The sequence below is a fragment of the Zootermopsis nevadensis genome, unplaced genomic scaffold, assembly GCF_977971745.1.
Source record: "Zootermopsis nevadensis isolate Lab colony 2312 unplaced genomic scaffold, Znev_1.0 Znev_ptg000050l, whole genome shotgun sequence".
Lineage (NCBI taxonomy): Eukaryota > Metazoa > Arthropoda > Insecta > Blattodea > Termopsidae > Zootermopsis > Zootermopsis nevadensis.
In genome coordinates this window covers 5,321,592-5,335,538 of record NW_028259182.1, presented here as the reverse complement: position 1 = coordinate 5,335,538, position 13,947 = coordinate 5,321,592, and the positions used below count along the sequence as shown (strand labels likewise).

General features: G+C 47.4%; 1 protein-coding gene and 1 long non-coding RNA gene across 4 annotated transcripts in view; one reads left to right on the top strand and one right to left on the bottom strand.

The window, feature by feature from the left end:
- The window catches only part of LOC110833500 (homeobox protein otx5), a 56,004-nt gene extending 51,854 nt beyond the window's left edge, over window positions 1-4,150 (top strand). For all 3 annotated transcript variants that reach the window (XM_022071646.2, XM_087360925.1, XM_087360924.1), the window contains exon 4: window positions 311-4,150. In XM_022071646.2, the coding sequence (XP_021927338.2) occupies window positions 311-961 (651 nt within the window). In that variant the 3' untranslated portion in view covers window positions 962-4,150. The remainder of the gene's footprint in view (window positions 1-310) is intronic.
- The window catches only part of LOC147871539 (uncharacterized), an 85,673-nt gene that overhangs the window by 52,074 nt on the left and 19,652 nt on the right, over window positions 1-13,947 (bottom strand). The window lies entirely within an intron of this gene.

Below are 13,947 nucleotides of genomic sequence, written 5' to 3'. Positions count from 1 at the left end.
CGCTGATGCAAGTTCAGACCCGGACACCGGTTTTTCTCTTTTCCTGTCTTGTAGTTTTCCGCAGTGCCGCCAGGTGTCTGCAACTCAGTCCAAAGCCTCCACTTCATTATTCACGATTCATCGTGTCCTTCGAGGGACACAGCCGGACAGAATGCGTGAGGTTCCCGCGATTCTACTCTCGACCGACCAGCCACGCTTCTACCGGGTTCGCAATGGATCTGTGAGAATAACCACGACCACGTCCAGCGTCGAGTTATGTGTCCCAGGGCCTGTGGCGCACTTCACGACAGAGCGTGTTTCCGTGTTTCAGGTGTGGTTCAAGAACCGACGAGCCAAGCACCGCCAGCAGCCTCAGCTACAGCAACAAAGCGCCAAGCCTTCTAGAGTTGGCGGCGGGGGCAAGATGAAGGCCCCGAAGAGTTCCCCGCCACCTCCAGCCCCGTCCAGCACCGGCAGCAACAGCGTGTCGCCCCCGGTCAACGTCGCCCTGAAGAAGGAGCAGTCGCCGGAGATCTCATTCCAACAGCTGCGCATCGGGGACGGCGGCAGCGTCCCTCCGTCCTCAGCGATGACCACTCCCAGTCCCCCGATCACTCCCGGGTACCAGCACGACGTTTCGCCCTACAACAGCTTCAGCTGGGGGGCATCCGCCCCCGCCAACACGTCGTCCACGCACTGCTACGCGCAGAACTACGGCTCCTACTACGGAAACATGGCCGTCGACTCCTACTTCCCGCCACCGCCACCCCCGACGTCGGTGGCGCATCACCAGCTGACGGGCACCGGGACGTCGGCGGCGGCGGCGGCGCCGCATTACTCCCACCACGGGTTCAACCACCACCACCATCACCAGATGGCCACGTACCCGGGAATGGGGGTCGGCGGGCATCACCAGGGCTTCAACGCGTCGCGACACGCGGACGGCGGCGCCGACTATCAGCTGACGCACGACAGATACTGAAGGCGCCTGTCAGTCACGCAGTCCTTTTTGTACGAGTGCACGTGGACCGATTACCTTGAACGCAAAGAAATACGAACTCAGTTCGGTGCCTTGAAACGGACGGACGTGAGCAGTTCTAAAAACATGGGCCTACTTTTTTGCGTGTGTCTGAATTTCTCGTTTGCTTCGGGACACGAAATTGGCCTCCGCATATTTTTATATTTTCGTGTCGCAACGATTAAAGTTTTCGTCTGCGTTCGGACCAGGAACGCGTTGCAGGGCTCGGGATTCCTTCTCCTGTTTCAGTCTTTGAGGCGTCTGCACAATCGATACGTATCGATTTATTCAACACCGACACGACTGTGCTCTTAATGCATTTTATTGTAACATTTTTGACACTTTCACAGCAAAGAAACGATTAAATAAATTACATTTAGCGCACAAAGACGCTTCCCGTCTTGTCCACCCCTGCCGGCGTCGACCCCTGCGAGACGTCCTGCAGAAATTTCTGAAAGGAGGAGAGGGCTGTAGCTGGGATAGGACGCTTTTCCGGGCTCATGTTTATACTCGCTCGTTTTGGCGGTGGGCCTCGCCCCTACGTCTGTGACAGGGGAAATCAGTGGCACATAAAATGCTCGAATACGGGTCTCATGAATTGTATCTCGTCCGACAAGATTTCGCCCCTCTCGGCTCAAAGCGACGAGGTTAGAGCAGGGGTTTCCAACCTCCTGAGACCTGATCGACTCGCGCGTCACCTGGTCATAAATGAGGACGATTCATTGAGTGCAAAAAGGCCACACTGCGTTTTCGTTTGACGAGGTCACTTCTTAAGTAAGACATCGGACGCTGTTTTCTCATGTGCGCCTTTCTGTGTATCGTTCAGGCGCGTCTTACGTCTTGATTTGCCGTCCTGATCAAAACTTTTATTTTGAACGATATCTCGCGGTATTTGGGGAGGGAGGCGTGAATCACATGACCTGACTGGAAGTAAGGCCACCGATCAAAGCCCGTGGACCGGTTAACGTTGGTTGCCTTGGTCCACGTTCCTCTGATTGTGGTCAGGGCAGACAGGTTGATAATTCAATATTCAGCGCCATCCGACGTGCGTCTTTTCACCATAGATCGCCTTCAGTGACTCTTAACCTTATTAAATTTTAAATCAATTAAAATTTTAAAAGCCTTCGGTCATTTTACATTCGATACCTAATCCAGGGGTTCTCAAAACGATGTGTTTTGTGCGAACTGCGTTCACCTTTTTAATATTATCACGCGCACTTTGAGGGACGCGCGCGCGAGAAAATTAAAGCTGATACCGAAAGAAAACGCTGTATCTCAGTAATGACCAATTTTATTATAGAGAATGAGTGAGGTAAGCGTTTGGCCGAACCTGTTGCACTGATTCGGCGTTATTAAAAACCCGCAGTTTAACGACCAGTCGACGAGAATGGCCGGAATGTTTCAAGGGTTATTCCTACACTCGTTGTGTTCGACGATTTTGACGCAAATGATATATTTTATTATTTTGTACTGAATTTCCGTAAACGGTGACAACTGCCCCTTCAAGACTGAAGGATTGAAGGGGCCTCTGACCCAAAATCCTTCTCTGAAATGAAATGTAAGAAACAAGTTTCGTGTGTTATGGCAGTGGTATTCGACCTTTTCTGTTCGCGTACCCCCAGATATAATTTCTCTTCAACTTTGTACCCCCAAATTTGTTGGTGTATAATTCGTGTTATACATAGTATATAATCTACATCTAAAATAAATTAAATAAATTACATTACTGATTATTCAGTGTTTATCATAAAATAATATATTTTAGCTACGCCATTTCCCTTTCGTTTTAATGATCCTTTTCTAGCAATGAAACGTCGGCTGCTTTCGTATTCAAGGTCACTCGCGCTCCGACTAGTGGCCTGGAGTAGCCCATCAGCTCACTTAATTTCGTCTTCCACGCAATGCGTTATCCTACGTTACGAGCTCAGACGGCGTCCGTGAGAAAACTAGGCTCAGGGATCAGAGTCGCGGAAGGTTTGCCGGTGCGGGTGCCGCCATGTTGGTATTATGAACACCTGAGACAGACGACATTGCATTAAAGTGAAGTTTATGCATTCTTAAATATCGCTATAAATTAAAGTTTTATTTGTATCAAAACATCAAGACTTGCTGAACATTTTTTTACCTAACTTCGTACTTCTTAATTTTCCGGGGCTCCGGGTGGAGAAGCTGTCCCGGAAACCTAACCTAACGCTGAGTGAGGTGACAAATACAGCACGCAGGCGTCTTAGCGTTTTAATAGTTCTGCTTACGTCTGAGGAAATTTCAGTTTGTGCTATGCTAATTCGTTATCGTCATCTGAATGAACGCGGATTCGTGAGGTTAAATCTTATCCTCATTCTAAAGGGTTGTGATGATAGTGTTTTTAGATCTGGATTACTGAGTTTCTAGTCTTTATCCATCATCTGGTATTCTACAAAACGCAAAAAAAATCTCTTCGAGAACTGGTCCTGCCGTCGTCTTCAGCTGCTCTCACGGGAAACGGCAAATTTTCTGTGGAATCTCTTTCAAAGAACTGACCTCAGTCTGACGACGAAACAGATCCAGTTCTCGAAAAGAGGTCTTTTTCTTAAGAATACCGGATGATGTACGAAGTCCAACACCTCAGTAATCCAGGAGACACAAACTCGAAGGTGTACGGAAGACGCTACTTTGGATGTTTGTCTGAATTATTTATTATACGATTTACTTATAATTCGTTAATATAAACAATAAAACTGACAGTGAATGAACGAGGCCATGACGGAGAAAATTTATATTTTTAATGTGGACTTGCTCAAAATATTTGTGTAGCTTTTGTAAATTGAATACTCGTTGCGTCATATCAATCCTGCTGAGAAATCCACTGCCGTAGGAAAAAAACAATGAAAATATGAGCGAAATCATTTTAAAATACAACAAAATGCATTTAACTTGGTTGTATGCAATTCTGTCGTTGCATAATCAGAAATTCTTCTGCACGAAGTCTTAAGAGCCAAGCGCGGGTCACACACGACAGCTCTCACCTCGCCTTGCGTCGTACTGAATTTAGTGGAAATCATTTCGCATTTCCTGGTATAAACAACGACCACCTCTTACCGAACTGTTGGCAACAGTGCGCTCTTGAATCTGATGTTACAAGCCTGTGTTTACGAAATAAAGAATTATATTTTATCCAAACTTCTTATCTCTAATTACTGTACAGGGTGTCCTAGTTTTGTTACCTCTGTGGGCCTATCTTTTTTGAACTGAAAACCTTTTGAGTGAATGTTATCAATAAACCAAACGACATGTTTGTAATGTCTTCCAATTAATTACATTTCCAAAACTTTACAACTCCTTAAATATCTATCAAACTTTTCCTCTATCCTTTTCGTTCAGACAGAGTATGACATCTTAATTACAAAATTTAAAACATTAAAATTATATGTGACCCTTTGAAGCCGAAGATCGTCTGAGTAACATTTAATATAATTCTGTCCGTACCGCAAAGAAAACACATCTCTCCATCATTACGGAGATCGCGTGGTTAACCATTGGACTTCAAAGCGTTAACATAAAACATGGACTTTGCCCCCCCCCCCCAAATTAAGCCCGTAAATCAAGGACTGGGAACATTTCTCGTCACCTCGCCCCCCAAAGTGTCTGCTAATTCCTGTATCTCCTTGTCTCCGTTCGTCGTCACTAAACGCAAATAAGCCACTCTTGCATTCGGGATGTCGCCGCTCATTGCGACATAAACTCCTGGATAACACCTGTCAAAGGAAATCGATCAAAGATCTGACCTCAGTAGCAATTATCGATCAGGTCGTGCATTGAGGTGTTCGGCCCTGCTGCTACTATCCGTTTCACAAACACTGATTCAAGCTCGACAGGTACATGCAGGAGGCAGCGATTAATGTAACTCTCACTTATTTATCTACAGGTTTTGTTCTGTTTGCTGTGACATTGTTTAATGACGACGAGGTTAACGTTCTCACAGCGAATAGTAGGTACAACAGTCTCTACTAAACTGAGGGGCCAGGGGAGATTTTTCTGAAACCCTCACAAACATCCTTGGTCGAAAAATGACGAGTGGAGCTTCGCCTCGGTCCCAAGTAACCGTCTTCATGGCGTGCTGAAAGGGCACACATTTCAAATTTTGCCTTGAGAGGCGTGCATTAAGTTAGTTGTCAGTTCCCTGATACGAGTATCTGTCGTCAATTAATCAGAGGTTTGCCACGGCGATACACAGTGACACACTCGACGAAATAGTCAAATAGGTTACCACTACGATGGTATGAGCGCGTAGCACGCATGGGGGAGTCAGTGGGAAAGTGACGGAACGGGAGATAGCACTTTGAAGACCGCTGTATAATATTAAAATGGACGAGAACGTAGGGATTGGACAAAAGTGACTCGGGATAGGCTTTGGGTTTTATAAAAAGCTTGGAAGCTCTTGAGAAGCTGGGCGACTATCAGCTCCTTCTAGTTAGTACTGCATTATCGCACTAAACTTCATAATCGGGCACATTTGTCGCCGTCTCAGTTTGGACACCACTGACTTATCTGCTGACGTTAAAACCAGCGTCCAAATTTCTCTCCCCTCTCTCTCTCTCATAACATGCTCGCTATTTATTGTGCAAACTAAATCTTTGCTACAGTCGTCCAGTCACGTGCCAAGCCGTATCACGCATGCGCTGTTACCAAAATCAGTAACACGAGAATTTCATTATGCAACTCCATTGCGGTGATTGAACGCACTGTCCTTTTCCTGCGCCGAGCATCAACAACAACAACAACAACGAGGCTGCGAGGAGTCTGAGGACCGTCCGGTTCTCAGTTTCTGAAGTTGGCAATAACAACATGGTGGACGCACGAAATTCTGAGGTGGCAGCGTCAGCAGTATCTGGCGACGATGTGTTCAACCACAATTTCGACAACAATAAATATTGCATCGTGCGGAACTTTGAGGTTATATACGACAAATTTTATGCAGATATGTAGATAGCGAGTCGAGCTGACACGCTCTCCCAAAAGGAAGATGACAATGAAATTGATAATATTATTAACAACAATATCAGTCAGCTGCAACAATAATTAAGTCTTACGATCTGCTCACGAGCTGACGTCTGCTAAATCGAATTTCGTTGTTAAATTACTGGCCTACGCTCACAAGTGGAAGCAACTGAAACGTTTTGTGTTTCTTCAAATACTTCTCATCTGGCACAGCGTAATACTTCCTAATTTTACTGAATTAGACATTAAAATACTTCAAAATGTTTTGTACTGAATTTCCGTTCCGAATTACTTTCGCGGAGCATTGCGAAATTTTATCCCGTCGTCACAATTAAAACGCAGTTTTGCACAACGAACAGACTTCTTTCCTTCGGGATATCGCACAAAAATTGGCGGGCATGTAGCACGCACGGGAACGACGAGAGAAAGGAAAGAGTCAACTTGAGAGACCTAATATTGGATGGATCTTATAGGAATTGGGCTGGATCCTTGGACATGTTAATGAGCCCTTAGGTTCCATGAAGGGTGGAGACCAACGATTCTACACCGTGGAGATGATAACAGAGTGTTCGTTAAGGCGATTATTTGTCGAAATGTTTTGGAGCGAACAGAATCCTGATGACTTTCATTATTACGTCATCCTACACCGGAGACTGGGACTGGCCCAAAGAAGCTCCACCGCTTCGCCTTTGTCCCCTTCAGATGGCGCACATTGAATGAGCTCGCGTAATCTCCAACCCAAGCCACGAGGTCTAGGACGACGAAAGCATACAAAATAATCCCCGAGATGTATATAGTTTACCACTCTTCCAGTTTAATCTATTAGCGGTCCATTAACGTATTAATCCCCCCCTTCGCTAATCGGCGACCTGCAAGAGATAAGCAGGAGGGGCGGTCCATTGTTCTGTCTCACCCCACGCTGCCAGCCACCCTCCGTCCTATTACTAATAATAGTCCAGGTAGATTGCCCTCGGCGGTTTGATGGCGCGTACGGTCGGTGCGCTCCTTTGGCGCAGATTTGATTTAATTAATTGCCTGTGTCCTGTTTGTACGCTTTGCTGAGGCCTGCGACCCCCTTCAGAGACGACGCCACAGCCACTGCAGCCGGCGCCAAACCGTGCGTTGGGCCACGTCACTATCTTGCGGGAATAAGGACGAGGGACGCGGAAACCAAAGACAGGGGGCCACGAAGTCCCGTGAAGCCGACAGTAGCTGCTTCCTTGTCTGCTATCCGTCCCGACCCCCTGATCCCGATGGCATCTCCTTCTGACAGACGTAGAACGCACATATTCGTCCCGACTTCTTTCTACAGGTCAAATAATATTTTTTGTTTTTTGAGGGTTGGCATGTCCGAATGATTTCCAAAATTCTAGGCGGTTCTTGAGACACTCGGCCGACACACCAACCCCCACGGGCAGTCCACCGTGTGACTGGTCACATTACCGCGTAGATGAAGCTGGCAGGTTCTTCCAAGTCACCGTTTACGCTCTGCAGATATGTTTCGTGCTTCGTGACTAACCCGCCTGTGCTTAGTTCTCGCTGTCTCCGCTTTCCTCCGTCCATGCCCTGCCCACCTCATCCGTGGCTCAGCGACGGGAGATGAAGAGAGAAGGTGCGAGGCTCCTTTGCCGCGAACCACGAAGACGCAGACGGAGGGTGCAGGAAAAGGCGAACACCAGGCTTCACGCTGGACACGAGGTTCGGCATACGAAGCAACACAGTCTTCGAAAAACAAATGAATTTTTAATCCGCTTCGTTACAAAGGCCCGGTGGTCAGGGTCTCCCGAGGGACGCGCGTCCGACGTGGGGGAGCGCAGACCTCATTTCTCTGGTTGATTAACCGCGGATCGCGTTTCAAGGCAGGGGCGGGGGTGGGGAACACAATTAATTAAGATATTTCAGAACTAACTCACTGTAGTGACGAAGGCGCGGTGGGGGGGAGGGGGCGGTGAGGACCGGATTAGTTCTGCGTGCAGGGCGCATTGTTTGGTCCGGGAGCACCCAGAACGCGGTTACGATCCAACTCGTTACGTCAGGCGCGATCATGGACTCGGGAGAAGCACGAAAACATCTGACATTCGCACGGCGGCGAAAGTGTGGGCCGTGATCTTGTGAGCTCTGGCGACGTGGTTCAATCGTTTCGGAGGGAGTTACCGGCTCCATCACCAGAACATGAAGACTGAACTTATTTTAAAAATCCGTACAGAAACTTATGGCAGTGAAGGTAATAAATATTATGAAATTATCTGAGCTTTTACAACTTAATTCTCCATTTACACATTCTTAAAATCAAAATGACTTATGTAATGAATTTTTAACTTAAAGGAAATATGAATTTGGACATTCCAATGTCTCTAAAAGACAACAGATCCTAGAATCGGGGTAATGCCTCACAAAGGTTAGCTGATCCCGTCAGCCTCAAGGAAGAAAATTTAGTCGGCTGCTGACATCGAGATATACGAGTAAAAGTATTTTATGGATGTTTCACAAAGACGAAAGATTTTGTACCGCGAACTCTTACAAGGAGCGTTACTAGAGCGTCTCTCGTCTTTGGAAAGAAAGAAAGAAAGAATGAAACCATGAAATTATGATGAAAGATTTCGAATACTTATGGAGACGAAAGGAGAACTTCTTTGTTAAAAGAAAGTTATCAGTCGCGATCCTCCAGTCGTTCGACATCAGAACAAGATCTGTTGGCTTTGGAGTGAACGAACACAGACTCCTCTGCAATCCGTAGTAACTGCTGACATCGACTCCTGCTCTTAAGAAAGTCCCATTGCAAAATTACCCGAAACTTCTCTGTATTCATTCCCTTGAACAAACATCGCATCTCGGATTCCAGTGTAACAACTGACGACGTTGGCAGCGGCAGGTTTCATGGTCCAGGGCCACGCCTGCAGAGATCGAAACAAAATCTCGTCCACCCACTCATCTCTGAGTCGGCAGCCCCTGCCAGATACGCTTGCCTGCAAAGCGACTTTCGTCCTGTAAATAACTTCGCCGATCCTGCGGTCTGCACCCCCCACCCCCACCCCCCGGCCGCTCCTTTTTGAAACATCCAGATTCGCTGTTGTCTGTTCCCTCACTCTCAGCGCACCTCATTTAGAGACCAAAGCATCTCCGGTCTCCTCACCCCTCTGAACCCCCTTTTTCCGTCTTCCCCCCACCCCCCGGTCCCTCCGCGTATGGTGACGAAATGATTTGCTGATGCTGAGCTCCAGAGCTTTCAAAGCAACGAAATTAATTAGTTCTTTACTTAGTTTCCGCGTGTTGTCTGCGTGCCAGGAGGACCTACAACCCAGCAGCGCAGTGTAATCTTCCTAGGGATTCTCTTCGGTTCATTTTATGGACGGCTTAACTCCCCCACCCCCTCATCGGTCTTGTTTTTACTCGAAGACAACCGCCACCCCCTCCCACTCGACAGGAGCAGGAGCGGACGACGACGCCTGAGTTCCTGGAGGAATTTCTGTGCCTCCTGGCGTCCTGAGGCACTCGTTCAGCAGCAACAAGACTGTTTGTCGGAAACTTCTTGCTGCGTGTTCAGTCGCCCAACTCGTTGTAGACAAACTCGCGTATTACGTATTTGGACCTGTAACTGGTAATTTCGAAGCGAGTATCGTTCTGCACAGTAAATCCTTCAGATTCTCCCAAAAGTCTCTGGACGTGACAATACTGAAGCAACATGAGAACAATTCATAAACTCTACTGACCTTCCAATATTATTAGGGCAGTGAAATGAACTTAGATGGACCGGACCCATACCTCGGATGGGTGTGACAAGAAATATATGTGGGAGAATCACTTGGAAGACGTCGGGATGACCCTGAGACAGAAATTCAGCAAGAAGTTTTTTGAAAGTTCTGTTTCTGCTGTGATAAACCCACAGTCCGTCGTTGCACACTTTTGTCGAGGGTTAAATCGGCCGATCCAGTGCCGAGGGAAGTCCGAGGTCGCCCCTGAGGAACCTGCGGCTGGCGACCGCGCGTCATCCCACGTGACTGCGAGGAACGCGATAAGTTTCGGCCAAATGAAGACACGCACGCACGCGTTTGGCGCAGAGATTGAGTCGTTCCGCTGCGCGCGACCGCGGAAAACTGCCCTTTGCAGATTAACGTCGCAGAGAGCGAGAGAGGCCATTCAACAACATGACATGAATCACTCGGCCAGATTATCTCCGTTGCACACTCTAGCGACCTATCGATCGATAACCGCACAAAGTCGAGAGCAACTCATTCTTGACACAGCGACGTGTCCGTCCGTCCGTCCGCAATAATTCACGCGGCCAGTTCGTCGGCTCCTGCGGTGGCTTCTCACTTGTCCGCCGGAGAATCACGTCTGGGCCCAGAAGAGGTTGAACACTGAGGAGCTCCACCAATTCTGGCAATCGCGATCAAACAATGACTCGTGTACAAAATTTCGGTTTCAAGACCTGAAGTGAAGAGAGACCGCTTGGAAGACCTAGAAGTAGATGACGGAATAATATTAAAATGGTTCTGTATAAATATAATTTAGCTCGGGATGGAATCCAATGGTGTTTTCCTTCCAACACGGCAATGACCTTCGGGTTTTATAAGAGACTCCGCTCTGTGGAGGTGCTTTTACGAACCGACATTTTTTTAAATTGGACACTGCCTTATGCACGCAGACGGCAATTTGGGGCAGTCAAATTTATTCCAGATGCACTATTTGTGACCCATATATCAAGATGCTTTGAAGCAAAATGTCTGACCGCAAAGAAGCTTCAGTTTCAACAAATGATACGAGTTCTTGGTGAAGTCTGCGACGGAACCTTGAACGTTTGTCACGTGGAGCGCGATGCTTAATGTAAGTTGGTAATAAATTTGGCGAAAAAGTACGTAGGCGAAGGCCCGCAGTTATGAATAACGTAGAAGAAATAATGAGATTAAAACCGAGTATTCTCAGCGTATTTTAGAAGCAGGTCAGGGTTATCGAAAATTTAAGATAAAACGGACGCATTACACGCAGGCGAAAAGGGAAACTTTTCTGTGTTTACAGACTCAACAGCACCTGAACGACATCTACGGTGAAACAAGGAACGCACTTTATGACGCAAACTTGCAAAACGGTGGACGGTGCGTCACATCTTTTGTTTCTTTTTCCTGTTGGTTTGCGTTTCAAAATTTGATGTGGCAATCTGTCCTCCTCCATTCTTCGTGCACGTTCCTTCTCTATCTGTCGATTTTTTCCAACATTGGCTCTGTTTGTAGTTCTTTGTGGATGACGTCATCTCTCTTATGATCTCTCCATGTGTGTTTGGCTGTTCTTCTTAAAAACTTCATCTCTGCTGCTGTAATTCTTGATTTGCCGCCTTCTTTCATTGTCCAAGGAAGGCCAAGGTTTTATATATTTTCAATCCAGTTTTGTTGGGATTTTAAAAGATTTAAAGATTTCTCTGTAATTACTGAAGCCAGTGCTGTCTCCATTTTATTTTCATAAATATTGCCAGCTATCATTTCCGTCGCTGCGAGTACATTCCGAGGGGCCACGTGCCTTTCGGGCTCGCTTTTTGGAGTCTTTCAGCTGGAATTAAATCTGTACTTGGAAAACTCCGAAGGAAAATTTCTGAATTGCAATTCCGAAGTCGTTTCGAAGCCCGGTTCTGCTGTCTAGTTCAGGGTCGCGAACGTCATTCATTCTCCGGCTGACCGTGCCCTTATTTTGTCACGTCGGCTTCCAGTCCGGGGTCTCGTTCGCGGTTTAGTAAAGTCCGAAATCGAATCCGTGGAGTCGAAAGGGCACAAGTCACAAAGACAAAACTTTTCGCGAACTGGCAAGTGTTTCGCGTGTTTAAAAATCGACGAACACAGCAGTTAATAAGGCGGCTGCTGCCATGGTTACCTGTCAGTAGCGTAACTGACAGAGCCTGTCTTTGACAGCGTCCACTCCGTTGCTCTTGGTCACTGAGTATTTTTCCTGTATCCTTACACTTTATACACCCAAATGAATTTTCTCAGTAAGTCCGAAACCCTGGATGCAGATCGGAGGAAGTCAATAAAAATGGTCTTAAGGAAGCATCGTACGAGGATGTGAACTGGGTCCATCCGATTCAAGGTTCAGCACAAGTGGCGGGCTCTTGTGACCAGAGCAATGAACCTTCCGCCCGTTCTATAACACGAATCTACCCTACCGATTTCGCCTAAACTTAATATTGGAGAATTACTTGGCTCTGCGTTTATAAGAGCGTGGATTTTTATTTTGGCCATGAATTAAGGGACTCTGCCTGGACGGGAAGGAACTACAAAAAATTACCTTCCGATGTGCCCACAGTTATCTCTAATTTACCTCCTTAACCAAGACTCGAGACAAATCTGGCACGCAGAGGACGCGTTTCGTGGCTTTCCTCAGTCCCTTCCGAGGCGAGTGTCGCGACACTACCTTGGAGTAGGCCACGACCGCTTTATCTCCAGTTCTACCGCAATGGATAGGACGCCAGACTAGTAGGAATCGGGCGAAGTCCTTCCGCGGTGACTTCGTCTCGTTTTCGCTGCTGCAGGCGAGGAACGGGTTCTGACGCGACGCGTACCGCGGCACACTCGTAATTGCAGGGGACGCCGCGGGAGACTTCGCTCCGTACTGAGTGTCAGCATGACGAGCTGATCTGCCCCCCCGATACCGAGATCTCAAATCGTCTTCAGGCGTGACCTCCTCTGTCATGACGAAACAGAATTCGCTGCGACGGCGGCTCACACCTTCAGGAGCAGAAACGTGCTCATGTGGACAGAGAGGGCGACCAACAAATGCCCCGGAAGAACCGGAGGAAAAGATCGATCCTTTATTATTCTTCTGGGTCTGGGGCATTTTGTTCTGAGTTATCTACATACAATGTAACGAACGCTGTCCGCCATGCTGGTGTGTATGGCAATGTAAGAGTTGCCATGGTAACGCTGCTAAGATTTTTTTAGAATTTGTAGGTTTATACAGAGTGTCCCAGAAATGTGTACACACTGCTGACTTATGTAATGGTTGTGTGTACACGTCTTTTTTGGGACGTCCTATAACTACTCTTCTCAGCTGGCCGCTGTATAATACGTTTCAGAATTAAAGGAATTTACGTTGCAAAAACGTGAGGGAAAATGCAAACCTGTTATTTGTATTCATAGACAATCAATGGTTAAAATTTTTGAAAACTAATTGCTAAGGAATCGTTGCGAAGGATTGTGGGTCCTCGGTCCTCAACAGCGAGGCTCCACCGCTTCGTCTCACCCGATCAGCGCCTCCAACACTTGTCGTCGTCCCACGCTCGCTCATAAATAAAACGCCCATAAAATTCCACGCGGTCAACACAGAATGCGTGACTGGCTTTCTTGCGTCTTTAGAATGTTCCGAAGGCCAGGAAGTGACGTGTGCGGCTTCCGGTCTTGCATTGTGTCTCCTGCGATCGCACCTTGCCTCAGCGCAGACGCAATGATGCACTTGCCGCTGCGGTGGGAAATGGTCCAGACGCATTGTGCGTCTCTGACAAAGGACGTCTGATTGATGATGGCACGGAGCTGCTTCTAAACGCATCCTGTGTACAGCTGCGATAATGAGTCTCAGAACACGGCCTGTTGCTTGTTTAACGACGCTGGCAGCCGCTCAGACTCTGTGACAGGATGACTTGCAAGGGACAAGGAAGGAAGCAGTCGTGGCCTGCTTTCAGGTACTATCCCAACATCTGCCTGGACGAACTGAGAAGAGTCACGGAAGATCTTAGCCAGGACCGCCTGTCTCTGGGCCCAGATTTGAAGCCGGGACCTCCCAAACGCGATGCTTTAGCGTTCAGAGGTCTCATCCTGAAAGAGCGTCATGTATCGTTGTTGCTCTCACAGCTGAATGCCTTTTATAGTCGCACTAAATAAACCGAGTTCTTTGGGAGATACAGCAGTTGTCAAGGTCGTGATGTAACGAGGTGTAAAATATTGCTTCCGGATTTGTGGACTTTAAGAATGGAGCACAAAGTAAATAAAAGACGC